At 42.1% G+C, this 16,136-nt stretch overlaps 2 protein-coding genes and 2 non-coding genes across 7 annotated transcripts in view; 3 read left to right on the top strand and 1 right to left on the bottom strand.

Moving 5' to 3' along the window:
* LOC132354513 (large ribosomal subunit protein eL19) overlaps nucleotides 1–16,136 on the bottom strand; it is a 410,792-nt gene that overhangs the window by 219,932 nt on the left and 174,724 nt on the right. The window lies entirely within an intron of this gene.
* TRNAC-GCA (transfer RNA cysteine (anticodon GCA)) lies at nucleotides 4,546–4,617 on the top strand. Its single transcript has one exon. It is a non-coding gene; the product is annotated as a tRNA-Cys (tRNA).
* On the top strand, nucleotides 9,367–14,535 carry RPL23 (ribosomal protein L23). Of its 3 annotated transcripts, none has more exons than XM_059907423.1 (5): nucleotides 9,367–9,456; nucleotides 10,016–10,099; nucleotides 10,399–10,527; nucleotides 14,179–14,292; nucleotides 14,400–14,535. In XM_059907423.1, the coding sequence occupies exons 1-5, from the start codon at nucleotides 9,444–9,446 to the stop codon at nucleotides 14,480–14,482; spliced, it is 423 nt and encodes a 140-aa protein (XP_059763406.1). In that variant the 5' UTR covers nucleotides 9,367–9,443; the 3' UTR covers nucleotides 14,483–14,535. The 3 variants fall into 3 exon arrangements, with proteins under 3 accessions (XP_059763406.1, XP_059763408.1, XP_059763407.1); XM_059907425.1 differs by lacking the exon at nucleotides 14,400–14,535 and adding an exon at nucleotides 13,137–13,179 and having other exon boundaries at nucleotides 14,179–14,265; XM_059907424.1 differs by lacking the exon at nucleotides 14,400–14,535 and adding an exon at nucleotides 13,107–13,179 and having other exon boundaries at nucleotides 14,179–14,265.
* Nucleotides 10,131–10,266, top strand: LOC132356259 (small nucleolar RNA SNORA21). Its single transcript, XR_009499784.1, has one exon. It is a non-coding gene; the product is annotated as a small nucleolar RNA SNORA21 (small nucleolar RNA).

Here is a 16,136-nt window from a genome sequence, read left to right as displayed (position 1 = left end):
GGGAGGTCCAGGGGGGTATTTCAAGGTGGAGAGTCATGGAAAACTTTTCTTTGCAGGTGATTTTGGAGTTAAGATGTGAATGATATGAAAGAGACAGCCATTTGCCCAGTCCATCTGTCAGGGGCAGGCATTCTAGCTAAAGGAAATGGCCACTGCAAAGGCCGGAGGGCCAGAGTAGCTGGAAGAACATGAAACAAGGGAGAGTGATTCAAGAGAGCTGGAGAAGTAGCCAGAGAGCCTTATAGGCCCAAGTAAGGAGTTTGGATTTTATTCCAAATGGATGAAAAGCCAGCCGTTGGACAGTTTTGAGCAGAGGGACTGGAAATAATCATTCACGCTATTGTGGGGGAAATTTACAGGGAGTGAAGAGTAGAAACAGAGAATACATACAATGGACTACTATTCAGCCTTAAAAAGAAGGAAATTTTGCAATATGCGGCAACAGGGGACATTATGCTAAGTGAAATAAGCCAATCGTAGAAGGACAATTACTGCATGATTCTACTTACATGAGGTACCTAAAACAATCACACTTATAGAAGCAGAGAGTAGAATGGTGGTCGCCAGGGATGAGGAGAGAGAAACCGGGAGTTGCTAATCAATGCATACAGTTTCAGTTATACAACATGAATACGTTCTAGAGAGCTGCTGTTGAACATTGTGCCTATAGTTAACAGCATTGTATTGTACACTTAAAAATCTGTTAAGAGGGTAGATCTCGTGTTAAGTGTTCTTACCACAATAAAGGAAAAGAAGAAAAGTGGACACAATAAAATTTTTAAAAAGAGAGAGGGAGAGGTTAGGTAGGATTCTATTGCAACAGTGCAAGTGAGAGATGGTAGCAATGTCTGAGACTACAGTGACATATTAGTTTCCTGTTGCTGCTGTAACAAATTACCACATACTTATTTGCTTAAAACACAAATGTATTATTACCTTACAGTTCTGGAGGTCAGAATTCCAAAATCAATTTTACTGGACTAAAATCAAGGTGCTGGTATGCCCACATTTCTTCTGGAGGCTTTAGAGTAGAATCAGTTTCCTTGACTTTTGTAGGTTGTAGAGTCCGCCAGCATTTCTTGGCTCATGGCCCCTTCCTCCATCTTCATAGCCAAGGTTGCATCTCCTCACCTTCTGATCTCTGCTCCTATCCTCACGTCTCTCCATCTCTGACTCTGATCCTCCTGCCTCCCTCTTATAAGGACTCTTCTGATTACTCAGATAATCCAGGATAATGCCCCCAACCCAAGACCCTTAATCACATCTAGAAAGTCCCTTTTATTATGTAAGATAACATATTCACAAGGGCCTTGGGATGTGGACATATTTGGAGGCCCATTGTTTAGCTTATCACAGGGAGAACAGCAGAGCTAGAGAGGAGAGCAGGCATCCAGATTGACCATGGGAGGGGAGCCATGTCCTTCCTGTACACTGGATGGCTTGAGAAAGATGAGGGAAAGAGCAGAATCAAGAATGGCTTTTCTTTAGAGTCACTGTTGGTGGGAAAGTAAATTGCTGCAGCCACTATGAAAAACAGTATGGAGGTGCCTCAAAAAACTAAAAATAGAGTTGCCATATGATCCAGCAATCCCACTCCTGGGCATATATCTGGACAAAGCTATAATTCAAAAAGATACATGCACCCCCGTGTTCACAGCAGTACTATTCACAATAGCCAAGACATGGAAACAACCTAAATGTCCATCGACAGATGACTGGATAAACAAGATGTGGTACATATCTACAATGGAATACTACTCAGCCATTAAAAAAGAATGAAATAATGCCATTTGCAGCAACATGGATGGACCTAGAGATTATCATACTAAGTAAAATCAGAAACAGAAAGACAAATACCATATGATATCACTTATTTGTGGAATCTAAAATATGACACAAATGAACTTACCTAGGAAACAGAAGCAGACTCACAGACATAGAGAACAGACTTGTGGTTGCCAAGGGGCGGGGGAGGGATGGCTTGGGAGTTTAGGATTAGCAGATGCAAACTGTTATATATAGAATGGATAAACAACAAGGTCCTACTGTATAGCACAGAGAACTATATTCAGTATCCTGTAATAAACCACAATGGAAAAGAATATGAAAAAAATATATAAAAATATATGTATAACTGGATCACTTTGCTGTACACCTGAAACTAACACAAAATTGTAAATCAGCTATATTCATTTATTTTTTTATTGATCAATATATAGTTTTACCAAGTGAATCTCTATGTTGAAGGTATCTAGTCAACTCCTGCCAATAGTAGACATTATTTTAAAGAAATACACTAATACGCCGGCCCACCCAAAAAACATGTTGTTATTTTACTTATTTATTAGACATTTCAATTTCTTCCTTTGTTATATTACAAAGCTCTCAGGCTCTAAATTAATTAAAGTATGAGATTGGCAGAAAAATAGAAAAATAATTGGAATGGGTAAAAAAATTGAATGTAGCATATTACAGACATGGCATTTCAAGTCATTTATGAGGAGAATTTTTCCAACGGTTTTCAAGGTACTCCCTGGAGCCTCTCCTGTAAGGACCCCCAATGGGGGTAGGGGGTGTTGCCAGGTTGGAATAACTCTCATTCTTCCCCATTTGAACCAAATTTAACTGTTTTACGTAGTGAACTTATTGGTAAGTTGATCTGAAGGGTTCTGGACCTAGGATCCTGTGCTGCCAGCAGACTCTGGTCACTAAGCCCTTCCTCTCCTTAGACATTCCAGAGCTGTCACTGCTGCTCTCTGGAAAGAGTCACGTTGTCATCAGGAGAGAAAGGCTCTGAGGAGTCCTTCTTCACCGAGAGCCTTTCATTCCCCTCCCCTTCTAGGAGTCGTGAACTTCAGAACCTCTGCCTCCGACACCCATTCCGTTTAATTCTTCAACTATACTTTAATAAAATAAATTTTTAAAAAAAGAATAACTCTTCTTTTTTGTCTTCACTATCTGGGTGGATGTGGTTTCCTGAGATAAAGAACTGAGAAAGGAGTAAGTTTAGGAAAAACAAAAACAAAAACAAAAAAACCCTCAAGAGTTTCTTTTTAAAGCTCTGAAACAGAACGTAATAAAGTACAGCCTCCTATCCTTATAGACTTCACATTCTAGTATGAGGTCAATATGCTAAGTTTGAGGTGCCCTGTAGACATTTAAGAGGAGATGTTAAGTATGCAGGTGGAGATCCAGTTAATTCTGAAGTTCAGGGAAATGTCTAGGTTGGAAACATAATTTGGGGAGTTGTCAGTGTATAGTTGGTAGCTGGTGAAAGAGGGAGTCAATCCCAGAAGTGCACTAGATTCGACTCATACCGGCTTGTGAGAACCAATTGTTAAATTTTCAGGAATTTTTAAAGCCAGTTGACTTCACTGGAAATTAGCAGGTGGGCGAATTTGCACTATGGGAATTGGCAAATGCTAAAAATCAGGTCCCCTGGAGCCAGTCGTTAGCCATTTATCAGCACAACCCTGCTCCTGACTGATTCTGACTTTCTCCAGCAAGGAAGAGGCCGGCTCTTCAGCACTCTCTGAGGAGGAAAGATAAGGTGTAGAAGGTTTGAGACTGGAGAACGTATGTGAAATAGTCATTTTAGAGAGTGAGAAAGTGAACCTAGTCAGTCAGTGGTGGAAGAGTAATAAACAGGGAGACTGTCTGAGATTGGTGGAGCGACCCAGACTTCTGAGCTCTCCCCTAACCACATTCTGCTTCTTGGGTGCAAGCTTGGTGGAATGCCACAGTTGAGTTTAATTAGGTTTGGCTGATAGGTACCACCCAGGGCTTATAGTGAAACAGGCACTGTGCCACTGTGGGGAATACAAAAAGAAATGCAACATGATCCCTGCCCTCAAGGAACTTACAGTCTAGTTGGAGAAACAAGATACATACTCCAAGGGGAAAAAAATACCTGACAGTCGAGAAAGTAAAGGTAGAGAGTAACAGAACTACGGAGACAGCTTGTTGATAAGGAGAGAAATGAAGTCACAGACTTTCTTAAAAATTGGTAGTGAGAAAGAAGAAATGGACAGGCGATAACAGCTAAAGGGAAAATTTTCCAGTCTAGGGAAACCTGTTGATGATTGAAGGAGCCAAGTGAGTGGAAGAGACTGAAGATGCTGGAGAGAATGGAGATACTGCGGGCACGTCTGGTACAAGAGCAGGGGTGTCTTGGGAAGGACAAAGGAAGCACTTCCTCTCCTGTGCAAAGCACAGGCTGGGGATCCAATGCAGCTCGGGGTGCAGGCAGGGAGGATGGAAATTAGACTTAAAGAATTCCAAGATGCCAGAGGTACAAGAGGTTGTTGTTGTTGAAGGAGAGAAATCCCATCGCACACCCCACAGGACCTTCAAGCCCAGCTCAGACCTGACTTCGCCCTCCCCTTCTACCACTTGGGTGCGAATTGCCTTTTCTCTTGGTTCTTTAGCATCACCCCAGGAAACCTGAAACAATTGGTCATACATATCAAACTATTGTTAATGACCAATGCAATGTCTGGTCAGTAAACACTACAAATAAGCTGTAATCTCCTACTTGCCAGCAGAGGGGGTATAGCTCAGGGGTAGAGCATTTGACTGCAGATCAAGAGGTCCCCGGTTCAAATCCGGGTGCCCCCTCAGGTCCTCCTTTTAAACCTTAAATCATCCCAAAGATGGTAGAAAAGAAAGGTGGTACTAACCAAGCGAATATTTGGTCATTCTTCAATGTTTTCTGGGAATACAAAAAGTAATAAACTACAGCATCGTAGATTTTATATTCTAATGAGGTCAATGCGCAAAGGAATTTCCTGTGTTCTCTATCTCTACGTCAGTGGTTCCCAGTCTGTGGTTTGGGAGTTGAATTCTTGGAGGTCTGCCTGTGAGACACTTTCTACATAGGAAAAAAGAATTTATTTCATACTTCGTTACTTACCTGTTTCATTCTTATCCATTCATGAGTACAGTGGAGCTTTCCAGAGGCTACATGATGTCACAACAGACTAAACAGTGAAAATCCAGCTGTCTTTCATTAAGCCAGATATTAAAGGGATTTCTAACAGAATGTAAAGCAAAGCTATTCTTCTCATTATTTTTAAAATTTAAATACAGTTCTTTTTCATTTTAAAATGTTATGTATTTTAACAGGTAGTGGATTTATTACCTTAAGCATTTCACAATTTAAATTTCTAATCTGGTAAATGTCAATAGATATAACTGTATAAACAAAACCTCTTTGGAGTTCTCAATAACTTAAGAATGTAAAGAATATTCAGACAAAGATAATTGAGAATGACTGCTCTAAGTAAAGAGGTGGTTTGGGGAAGAGCATGCTGGAGTTGTGAAATGGCACAGGGAAGAGACGGCTCGTTCAAAAAGACATGACATCGAAAAGAGTTTTGAAGAACATGTAGTGGATAAAGCAAGAAAGAGTCCTGAAATCCTAAGCAGTTTGGTGTTTCTGGAGTGTGAAGTGTAAGAGGCGAGGTGACGGGAGATGAATCCAGGGAGAAGGTAAGCCATTTCAGGAAGAGACTCCAATGCCATGCTAAGGAGCTTGGACTTTATTCCACAGGCACTAGAGGACCAGTACAGGCTTTTAAGCAACCAGAGGTTATGGTCAGACCATTTGGAGGCTGTTGCAATAGGCTTGAACCAAGGGCAGACTTTTAGACGCATGGACAGAAAAATTAGTAGCACCAATCAAGACAACTAACATAGGCAGAAAAGCAAAATTTCTGGGAAAATCATGATTTTGGCTTTGGACGTCAGGTTTGAAGTGCCTGTGGGGTGGAGGTGTCCCAGTCTTTGGTTCCATACATTGGCTAGAGCTAAGCAGAAATGTCTGGGCTGGAGATACAGACTTGGGAGTTATCAGCATATTGATGGTAATGGAAGCTACTGGGTGGTGTGATCACTCAGGGAAATACACTTAGAAGGGACAATGAGTAAGGAGGAGAGAGCAATACAACAGAGCGGCTTACAGCCTGTGCTTTGGAATCAGCCAGACTCAGGGTGCCATTCCATCTCAACCTTTCATGATCTGTGTGATCTTGGACACATGGCTTAACCTTTCTATTTCTCAGTTTTCTCATCTGAAAAATGAGAATAATAATACCTAAGTCACAGGGTTGTGGGGAGGATTCAAGAAGTCACATTCCTGTAAAATGCTTAACTCAATGACTGGTACTTAGTAGCACTCCAAAAATAGTAACTTCTATTATTATTAGCATCATGGAAACCATGGGTGAAGAGTGTCAAGAAGATGGGAAGGGCCCCAGTGTGAAACGTTGTGAGGTCAAGTAAGATAAAGACTGAGGAGGGTCCTTGGATTTTGGAAAGAGTAGGTCATGGTGACCTTTCTACTATAATTTTTCAGTATATATAATTTGTAGTATACTTTCAGTCATGTAGTGAGGACATAAACTACACTACAGGGGTTCAAGGAACATGTGCATGCAGGAAGTAAGGAAATAGAGACAGATCATTCCCAGACCTTTGGTTTTCATGGACCACTGAAATTCCAAAAAAAAAAAAAAAAGGGCAGTGTTGGGATGGTAGAAAGTTGACAGTTGACATAGGGTTGAAAGGAACATTTTTAACAAGAAAGATGAAAAAAGATAATCCTAGAATAATAGGCAGTCCTTTAAATTGAGCAAATGGAGCTTTATAAGAAACACTGTGTTTTCCAAATATTTCTAATTTTGCCATAGATGAATAAAAATTCCTTCACACAAGGATGCTGACGTATGGAGACCATAGAGGTAGACTTCTTCATTTGTTCAGCAATCATTCAGCATGTATTTACTGAGCCAGGCCCTATGCTGAATGCTGGGGATATACCACTGAACGAAAAGGAGAACATGGGCTCAGCCTTTAATGGAGCATATAGACTAGTTGAGGGTGATCGTTATTCAACAAAGTCATCAAATATATATTGAAGAATTGAAATAAATAGTAAGAAGGAAAAATACTACGTGAGAGAGGTCAGGGTAGAATTTCCCTAAGGAAAAGATATTTAAGCTGAGATCTGAAAAATCAGTAAACGTGAAATACATGATACGGGTAGGCAGGGTAGAGTATTCCAAGCATGTGTGAGGCCTATGGGTATTCAGGAGCATGGATGGTATCTGGGACCAAAACGTCAACCCTGCAGAGCAAGACAGAGCACGGTGCAAGATGAGGTTAAGAGGTAGGGCAATGCCAGATCAGGGCCTAGTAGGCTGTGATATGGATTTTAACTTTGATTCTAAGAGTACAGAAACCATTGGAGGATTTTCAGGAGAGTGACATAGTAATGTTTACATTTCTGAAAAATTATTTCTGGCCATTGTATGAAGAGTGAGTGGATGGAGGGGGGAGAAATAGAGGTCAAGAGACATGTTAGGAAGCTTCAGAAATAGTTTAGGCAAGAGATGGAGGTGACTTGGTCCAGAGCATTAGCAGAGGAGATGGAGAGAAGTGGATATATTCGAGAGACATTGAGAAGGCAGACTGAAGAGAAATTGGACAGGAATCCCAGAGGGACACCTGGATGGATGCTAGTTTCATTTATCAACAGAGACAAATATGATAATGAAATCATACATTCAGAAACACATGGAATTTGGCTGAGAAGTGAAGGAGAGAGAAAAACTGGTAACTAGAGAAACAGGCAGGAGCAAGTGAAGGATTTAAGAGTGATAAGAGAAATTTATAAATGTATAAATTTATAGACCTCTTAAAGTTGAAGTACCCCAGAGCTTAGCCCTCGGTCTTTTTTATTTACCCTTGCTTCTTTGTGAACTCATCCACTATCATGTCTTTAAATATACTTCTATGCTGATGACTGCCAAATTTATATCTCCCTCTTTCTGGAACTCCAGGCTAATATGTCCAACTTGCTATTTAAATTTCTTTTGGTTGTCTAACAGACATCTAACTCAACATGTCCAAAACTGAACTCATACTCTTACCCCCAAACCTGTTCCTCCCATAGCTTTCCCCATCTCAGTTGATGGCAATGCCATCTTCCACTTGCTCAGAACTAAAGCCTTGGAAACATTTTCTTCTCTTTCTTTTGCACCCCACATTTTGTTGGCTCTACCTCCAAAACATATCCAGAATCTGATCACATCACATTACTTCTATTGCTACCTCTTTAGTCTAAACCACCATCATTTCTCTCCTGAGTTACTGCAAGAGCTTCCCAATAGATCACCTTATTGTATCTTTGTGTTCCCTCCCACAGCCTAGTCTCAAATAGAGTGATCCTTCTGACATATTAGTCAGATCATGTCCCTCCTCTGCTTATGACTCATTGGTTTCCTATTTGAGTCTGTAAATGTCAAAGTCCATAGCAGTGTACAAAGCTCTAATGGTCCAGTTCCATTACTTCTGACCTTCTGTCCTACTACTCTTCCCTTCACTTACTCTGTCCAGTCACTCCTGGCTTCCTTGCTGGTCCTCACATTGTTCAGGCACAATCCCACCTTAGGGTCTTTCATTGGTTGATGACTCTATCTGGACTGCTTTTCCTAGACAATCATATTGCTAGCTCCCTCACCTTAAAAATCTTCGCACTAATGTCAACTTCTTCCATGAAGCCCACACTGATCATTCTATTTTGAATTGCAATCTGTCTCTCCTCCCACTTCCAGACCTCTCTTACTTTTTTCTACTTTTGTTTTCATAGTACTTATCACCATCTAACATACTATATACTGCAATTACTACGTCTATGGCTTAGTATCTAATATCCACCTTCACCGCCACCCTGGCTGAATGTAAGCTCCACAGGGCATAAATGTTGATCTGTTTTGTTCTCTGATGTAGTCTAGCGTATGCCCAAAACAGAATCTGGCATAAAGTAGTCGTTTAATAAATATTTGAATGAATATATCGACAGAAAGAAGTCCGAAGAATGGGAGAAGTGAAAGGAGTAATGAATAAAGCAAGATATCTAAAATACAGATGGGTATGGGACCAAGTACACACACATGGAATCATCTGTAGCGCTATAATGGTACTTCTCAGTTATATCACAACCTAATGAAACCGTTTCGAACTCTTTCCCTCTAGCCCCCGACGCCGTGTGTTCTTTGGAGGCCCCTATACAGCACAGACCATTTAATCATTTCTGAACCGCTAGCGTCCATCGAAGTCCCTGGCACATACTTAGTGCTCAGAGAGGTTTTCCGATTAATTAAACCAATGTTTCTCTGTCCCAAACAACTACTTTCGAGTTTGTATGCAGTGTACAGTGGGTAACATGCACGCTCCTGCAGCCCTCAACCCCTCCACCGCCCACTTCACAGCGAGAGCCCTACACGATGCCCAGGATTTATGACGTAATAAGACCGCGCCCTGGGGAAGAGAGGCGGATTGAACAAGCACCAGATCACGTGACCAGATTGGGCGGGGCGTTGGAGTTGAGATCTCAGTGTCCTGTATAACTACTTCCTTTTTGTCCCTTTCCGGCGTTCAAGATGTCGAAGCGAGGTGAGTTTTTGGCTTTGGGAGATCCTTCGCCATCTGTCGCAAAGTTGCTGCTGGCCTCGCCGGGAACGGCGGCCATGGGCAGCTGGGACGCTTTGCTCTGCTCCGGGCCAGAGAGAGAGTGGAGGGACACCGCGAGAGCACCGGGAGAGCCCCCGAAAGTGACGGGGGGGCCTGGAGGGTTGAGTTCGCAGGATCCAGTCGTGATTCTTGACCGAATCCCGCGGGTTCACTCCGCGCCTAGCGCTTCAGTAATGGGGTTGGAGTTGGACTGGCTTAATCCCCAGAGTGGGCGACTTGTGCGGTCTCTCGCCTTGAAGGAAGAACTACGTGGTGCAAAAGTTGGATCGAGAATTGAGTCGTCCAGGTCCCTTAATCTCAATGTAATGTGCTAATAGTGAGGAATTGGCTATTTGCCTTGAGAACTGGGTGGCACATGGGGAGGGGATAAGGAGTCCTAGAGAGAGCGAATCTACAGTGTACCGCTCCCCGAAGCACATGCGAATGAATATATAGCTTAAGAATGTGAAGGGACCCCTCCTCTTTCCCTTCTTTCTTACAGGACGTGGTGGGTCCTCTGGTGCGAAATTCCGGATTTCCTTGGGTCTTCCGGTTGGAGCCGTGATCAACTGTGCTGACAACACAGGTGAGACCTTCGGCTGCACTCTGCCAAACTGCCCCTTTTAAAAGCACTCAGTGGGCCTTTTGCTAATGACCCACTGAGCCGTCAAGAAAGGGCAGAGTGAAAACACCGCTTTTGGGTGAAGCAGCAGCATGTTGTGTTGTTTTGCTTCAATCGGTGGTGTGACAAGGTGTTCCACCTGGGGGACTAACTGCTTGGGAGTGTGTGTGGAGGGGGAGGCCTTGGAGGTGTTGGGGAAATGGAGAACTGCCTAACAAGCCCTCAAAAAAAACTTTGTTTTTTGTTTTTGTTTACTTTTATAGGAGCCAAAAATCTATATATCATCTCTGTGAAGGGGATCAAGGGACGACTGAATAGACTTCCTGCTGCTGGTGTGGGTGACATGGTGATGGCCACAGTCAAGAAAGGCAAACCAGAGCTCAGAAAGAAGGGTCAGTAGGGAGACCAGATCCTCCTTTTGGTCTGTGGACAGTTGAAGGACTTCTCCCTCTATTGGAAAATAGAACAGTAGTTTTACCATTCTCAGGGCCTCTTAAAGCTTGATTTTCTTTGAGAGGCAGTGTGAGATAAGCTGCAGTTGAAGTTCTATTCTTGCTGTCTTAAAGACCATTCTTTTATTTTTATTGGCGTATAGTTGCTTTATTTACAATGTTGTGTTAGTTTCTACTGCACAGCAAAGTGAATTAGCTACACGTATACATATATCCCCTCTTTTTTGGATTTCCTTCCAATTTAGGTCACCGCAGAGCACTGAGTAGAGTTCCCTGTGCCGTACAGTTCATTAGTTATTCTCATTAGTTATCTATTTTACACATAGTATTGATAGTGTATGTATGTCAATCCCCATCTCCCAATTCATCCACCACCACCACCCCACCCCCAGTTAAGTTCTTAGTTGGCTTCCGAAGTAAGCTAGGGGCTCTGCATATTTACCCTGCCATTTCCCCCAGCAAGTTCAGCGGATAGTTAACAGACCACCTCACATATTTATACCTATAGAAACAAAAGCTCTGTCCTGGGATTTACAGTCCATCCACATAGTTCCTTCCCCAGCTCTCCCTTTAGTTCTTGGTTTTTTTGTTCCAACTTAAATCCCTTCCTTTGTGCCTCAGATTTTTGCTGTGCCCCCTACTAGGGTTGTCTCTTCTATGAGAGCAGGTCTCTAATTAATTGCTGACTCCTAGGCTACAAATGAACATGGTGGTACCAGGTGAGATCACAGCCTTAAGACTTAAGTCACCTCAGGCAAGTTTCCTTTTCAGGAACTACTAATTTGAAAAGGAATAATTATACAAAGATGAGATTAACTCAGGGTTGTGACTTGTCAAAAGTTTGGCATAGTTGCTTCTAAATGTCTTCTGGTAGAAACTAAAACAAGGAGCTGCTCACTGCTTAATCATGGACAGCCCCCAAAAGTTTTCCTACTAGATGTATGGGTTAGAGAGGGGCCTCAGACACTTCTGACTTGACTGACTTTAGAGCTTCTGATACTCAGTGTACTTGAGTTTCCAGCTCCTGAACTTTTCTCCTGTGCCTGCTTAGTTTGTCTCTGGCCTGGGATGTTTTGCTTTTTCTGCGAAGTCCTCTTAATGCGCAGTACACGTGTGACAGGTCTCAGCCATGTATCACAGTTACTCTTTGAAGGTCTGTATCCTACTCTATCCCCAGGTGTTTAGCCTTTTGGTCAGAAATCTTACTTTGTTGACCTCTAATATTCACTTGGGGGCTTGGTAGGCAAGGAATAAGCATTGTGCTTAAGCACTGATAAATCAATGTGTTGATTGGGATCAGCATGCAACTAGACAGGCTTTCCTCTTAGAACACTTGCTGGGTCTGATCTGTGGCCTGGGGAGCTGTCAGGGAAGGGCAGAACAATTGTCCATCACTATGGGTGAGGTGGCAGCAGGATGTGCTGTCTGTCTCAATCAGTTGTGGGACAGACCAGAGGACACTTCATGGTTATAAAAATAGTTCTGACTTTCCAACTCTTAATTTTTTCTTTGGTCCTTGTTTCTTCTAAATGAATACAGTTGACCCTTGAGCAACGAGCAACGTGGGTTTGGACTGCATGCGTCCATTTATGGATTTTTTTTTTTTCCCCACAATATATTACTGTACTACGCTATCTGAGATTGGTTGAATCAGTGGATGCAGAGGGTCAACTATAAGTTACACATGGATTTTAGACGGCACAGAGGGCTGGCGCCCCTAACCCTTCATTTTTCAAGGATCAGCTACATCTCCTGGCCTTAGACTTAATTATAACATACAGAAATGTGGAAAGGAGCAGGACTGGAAATCCAGAGTCCTGTATTCGTGTGGCCTTATTTATTTGCTAGATGCATTTGTGAGAATTTAAATTGTTCTAAGTAGATGAGAGTCCAACGGAGGAGGGTCTCAGCCAATATTATCTGTCACTCAGTGTGTTTCCCATTGTTAAAAAACTCAGAGACCCTATCTATGTACATAGATAGTACTTGCTTCAAGGATAGCCGGGATCTCTGTCCTTAGAAGATCCTACATTTCTAGTGTCTGATATTAAATATGGAAATGTAACTGTTGTCCCTACTTTACAAGAGGAAAACTTGAACTCCAGAAGATTAAGTAACTTGTTCAAGGTCTCCAGGCTACTGTCAGTCAGGATTTGAATCCAGGCTTTCTTTCAAGTGCAGTAGATGCTTTGAATGTCTGGAAAAATGTTCACTTTAGGAGCAGGTAGCGTTTTTTGTTTGTTTGGTTGGTTTTAAAAATTTTTTTTTTTTTATTTATTATTTTTGGCTGTGTTGGGTCTTTGTCGCTACACGCAGGCTTTCTCTAGTTGCGGTGAGTGGGGGCTGCTCTTCGTTGCGGCGTGCGGGCTTCTCATTGTGGTGGCTTCTCTTGTTGAGGAGCACGGGCTTTGGAGCGCGTGGGCTCAGTAGTTGTGCCTCGTGGGCTCTAGAGTGCAGGCTCAGTAGTTATGGCGCACGGGCTTAGTTGCTCCACGGCATGTGGGATCTTCCCGGACCAGGGCTCCAACCCATGTCGCCTGCATTGGCAGGCGGATTCTTAACCACTGCACCACCAGGGAAGCCCTGGAGCAGGTAGGTTTTTTAAAGTTATTTATGACCCTGGAAAACATTTCCTCAAAAAGTTAAACATAGAGTTAATTAAATAAGAAATAGAAGTTGAATTTCAGTTACCCAGCTCTTAGACCTCCAAGGGATGATCGTTTTTAATATTTTATGTCCTACTTTCCGATGTAAATGGGACCATTACCTTCCCGTAACCCATTTTTGCTTCACAAATTATTCTTGCATATTAAAAACTTAAAGAAGTCCATAATCATTTAAAATCGTTCTGTTCTGTGCATGTGTCATGAGATATTTAGGTTAATTACAGGTTTTGCTCTTAAAACAACATGTGCCCTGCAGTTAGAAAGGCATAAAGTGCTAATTTTTAGGTCAAGGTTTGCACTTGGAGGTTTTGATATAAATTGGGATGGAATATTGCATAATAAGGAGTTAATAGCTTGGCCTCTCCACTCATTCAGTGTGAGGAGGGTCCCATTCCCAATTCTATGGCATTAGGATCTTTTTAAAATTTATTTGGCTGTGCCGGGTCTTAATTGTGGCACATGGGATCTCTATTTGCGGCATGCAGGATCTAGTTCCCTGACCAGGGATCAAACCCAGGCCCCCTGCATTGGGAGCATGGAGTCTTAACCACTGGACCACCAGGGAAGTCCTGACATTAGGATCTTAAATAGTACCCACCTCTTGGGTGAAGTGAGGAAAAGTATAGAAAGTGCTTAGCAAGTTTCCTGCTGGTGCGTTGCTAATCGTACTCCCAAAGTACAGATTTACACTTGCAAGGAAATGCAGGCAGTTTGGAATTGAAATGAGTAAGGTCTTTCCTTAAGGGGTGATTGGTGTTTACACTGTCTTTCACACTTGATTTTAGGAAATGAAAAGCTAATGAGTATACGTTCTGTCCAAATGGGAAATGTTGGAGAGCTAGCCAAGGTGTAAATTGCTTTCTCGTGGTGGCACTGGAACTTGGCAGGTTAAATGACAGCTGCTTTTTTTTCCCCCCCCTCTCAGTACATCCAGCAGTGGTAATTCGACAACGAAAGTCATACCGGAGAAAAGATGGTGTGTTTCTTTATTTTGAAGATAACGCAGGGGTCATAGTAAACAATAAAGGCGAGATGAAAGGTAATAAAGAATCCACATCGTTGTTAGACTTTTGAGACTGGATGATTTAACTTGAGTACAAGGAAAGGGCCCTTTGAGCTTATGTGTCACATCATTCTTTTATGCAGGTTCTGCCATCACAGGACCAGTTGCAAAGGAATGTGCAGACTTGTGGCCCAGGATTGCATCCAATGCTGGCAGCATTGCATGATTCTTCGGTGTATTTGTAAAAGAAAAAAACGATAATAAAAATTATTTGCTCCATGTCACTCTTCTTGACACCACCTAACCCTTACCCCCTCTGTAAAATAAAACTACCCAGTGCAGACTTTCTGTGGGCATGTGTAAAAAAAGATAAACAGTCATTGCACTTCTGTCAGTGTGCAGACTTTGGGGACTTTGCAATTTCTGCTGTAAAAACTTGAGTTTTTTAGTTCTTAAATTGCAGGTGGTAGATACTGCTTGGTGACAGGTTATCCCAGGTGACTGCCCTACAGTTAGAAAGGTATTTGAGATAAGGTAGCATGTGTGGTCAGATCCTTAACACTCATGGAGTTCAAGGAGTGATGTGAGTAGGAAACAGGTACACGCGTATATATGTGCACTTCTGCAGTTAACAGGTTTCCTCTGGGTAAGTTGGCACATAAATGAGTTTACATTTGTAAAACCTGACACATAATAATTGCTCTCATGGAAGATGACTAAGTTGTTAATATCTGCAAGTATTTTGCTATCAAAAGTATTTTGACACGATGGTCATATATCTGCCAAACCCTAGCTTGAGAATAAAAGATGATAGAATGCCAGCACAACAGGCATGAGCCCTGGCAAATTCTGCCTGAAGGTATTGAACATTAGCCTTTTTTTTCCTAGCCATGAGAGTAACACTGTAGCTTTTTTTTTTTCCAAGCCATGACAGTTGATTTAGGTGACATTCAGGGTCTGGGGAAAATGAGCACTCAGCTGGTTTGGATCAATAGTCTGGCCTGAAGATGTTGGAAGAGGATTTTTACACTAAAGTTTGTGTCCATGTATCTAGTATCTGGAAATTGTTTTATCTGTAAGATTGGGTACAATGAAAGGCTGAGGATTAGAGTGTATGTGAAGACCCTACCTAGCACAGTCACTTGGTGAGATGGCTTCCCTTTTGTCCAGATGTACCAGAACTAGAAAGCAGTGGTTTTCAATCTGAGGAGTTGAAAATGTGCCCAGGTCATATCTCAGACCAATTAAGTCAGACTGTGGAGGTGGGACCCAGGCATCAGGACTTTTTAAAGCTCCCTAAGAGATTCTGAAGTGCAGCCAAGATTGAGGACCAGTCCTCTGTCTAGACTCAGTCAGTCTTGGTTTTAGGAATATTAAATCCCGAAGTCTGTAAAATAGACCAGTCTTCCTCCCCTACCCCATCCTCCAGGCTGGTGAATTTCAAGTCTCTAATGTGACATGAAGCCCCCAGGTACTCCATTTAAAATGAATCTTTTTTTATCCCATTGCATAATGTGAAGTTTCTCACCTGCCTTCCTCAAATGTGAGGTGAGAGCTGGGCCTGTCATTTTTCCCCTCGTCCTCTCAAGTCCTCAAATGTTCTTTCCAGGTTCTTTTCACGTTTTAATAGAATGGGCTCAAATTATAGACTTCCTATAATTTCAAATTTGATTGCTAGGAGCTCACCTGTCATAGTGTAGAAAGATTAAATATGCTGAGTATTGAGATGCTGGGGTTGGTGACTATTACGTGTAGGTATAATGCAACCTTTTTCTAATTAATACATGTGCCTTTGTATTATTATATCTAATAAATTTGTTACTAGTATTATAATAGTAACATAAAAGAATTCCTGGATTTATTGCCTCATCTGTAAAATG

The sequence above is a fragment of the Balaenoptera ricei genome, chromosome 20 (assembly GCF_028023285.1).
Source record: "Balaenoptera ricei isolate mBalRic1 chromosome 20, mBalRic1.hap2, whole genome shotgun sequence".
In the NCBI taxonomy this organism is placed as follows: Eukaryota; Metazoa; Chordata; class Mammalia; order Artiodactyla; family Balaenopteridae; genus Balaenoptera; species Balaenoptera ricei.
The sequence above is the reverse complement of the archived record's forward strand: the minus strand, read 5'-3'. Positions and strand labels throughout refer to the sequence as shown.

Bases quoted from the DNA above. Each gene is read 5' to 3' on its own strand.
- RPL23 (XM_059907423.1), top strand. The intron at 10,100-10,398 runs GTGAGACCTTCG...TTACTTTTATAG, and splicing joins CAACTGTGCTGACAACACAG to GAGCCAAAAATCTATATATC. The intron at 14,293-14,399 runs GTAATAAAGAAT...TCTTTTATGCAG, and splicing joins CAATAAAGGCGAGATGAAAG to GTTCTGCCATCACAGGACCA.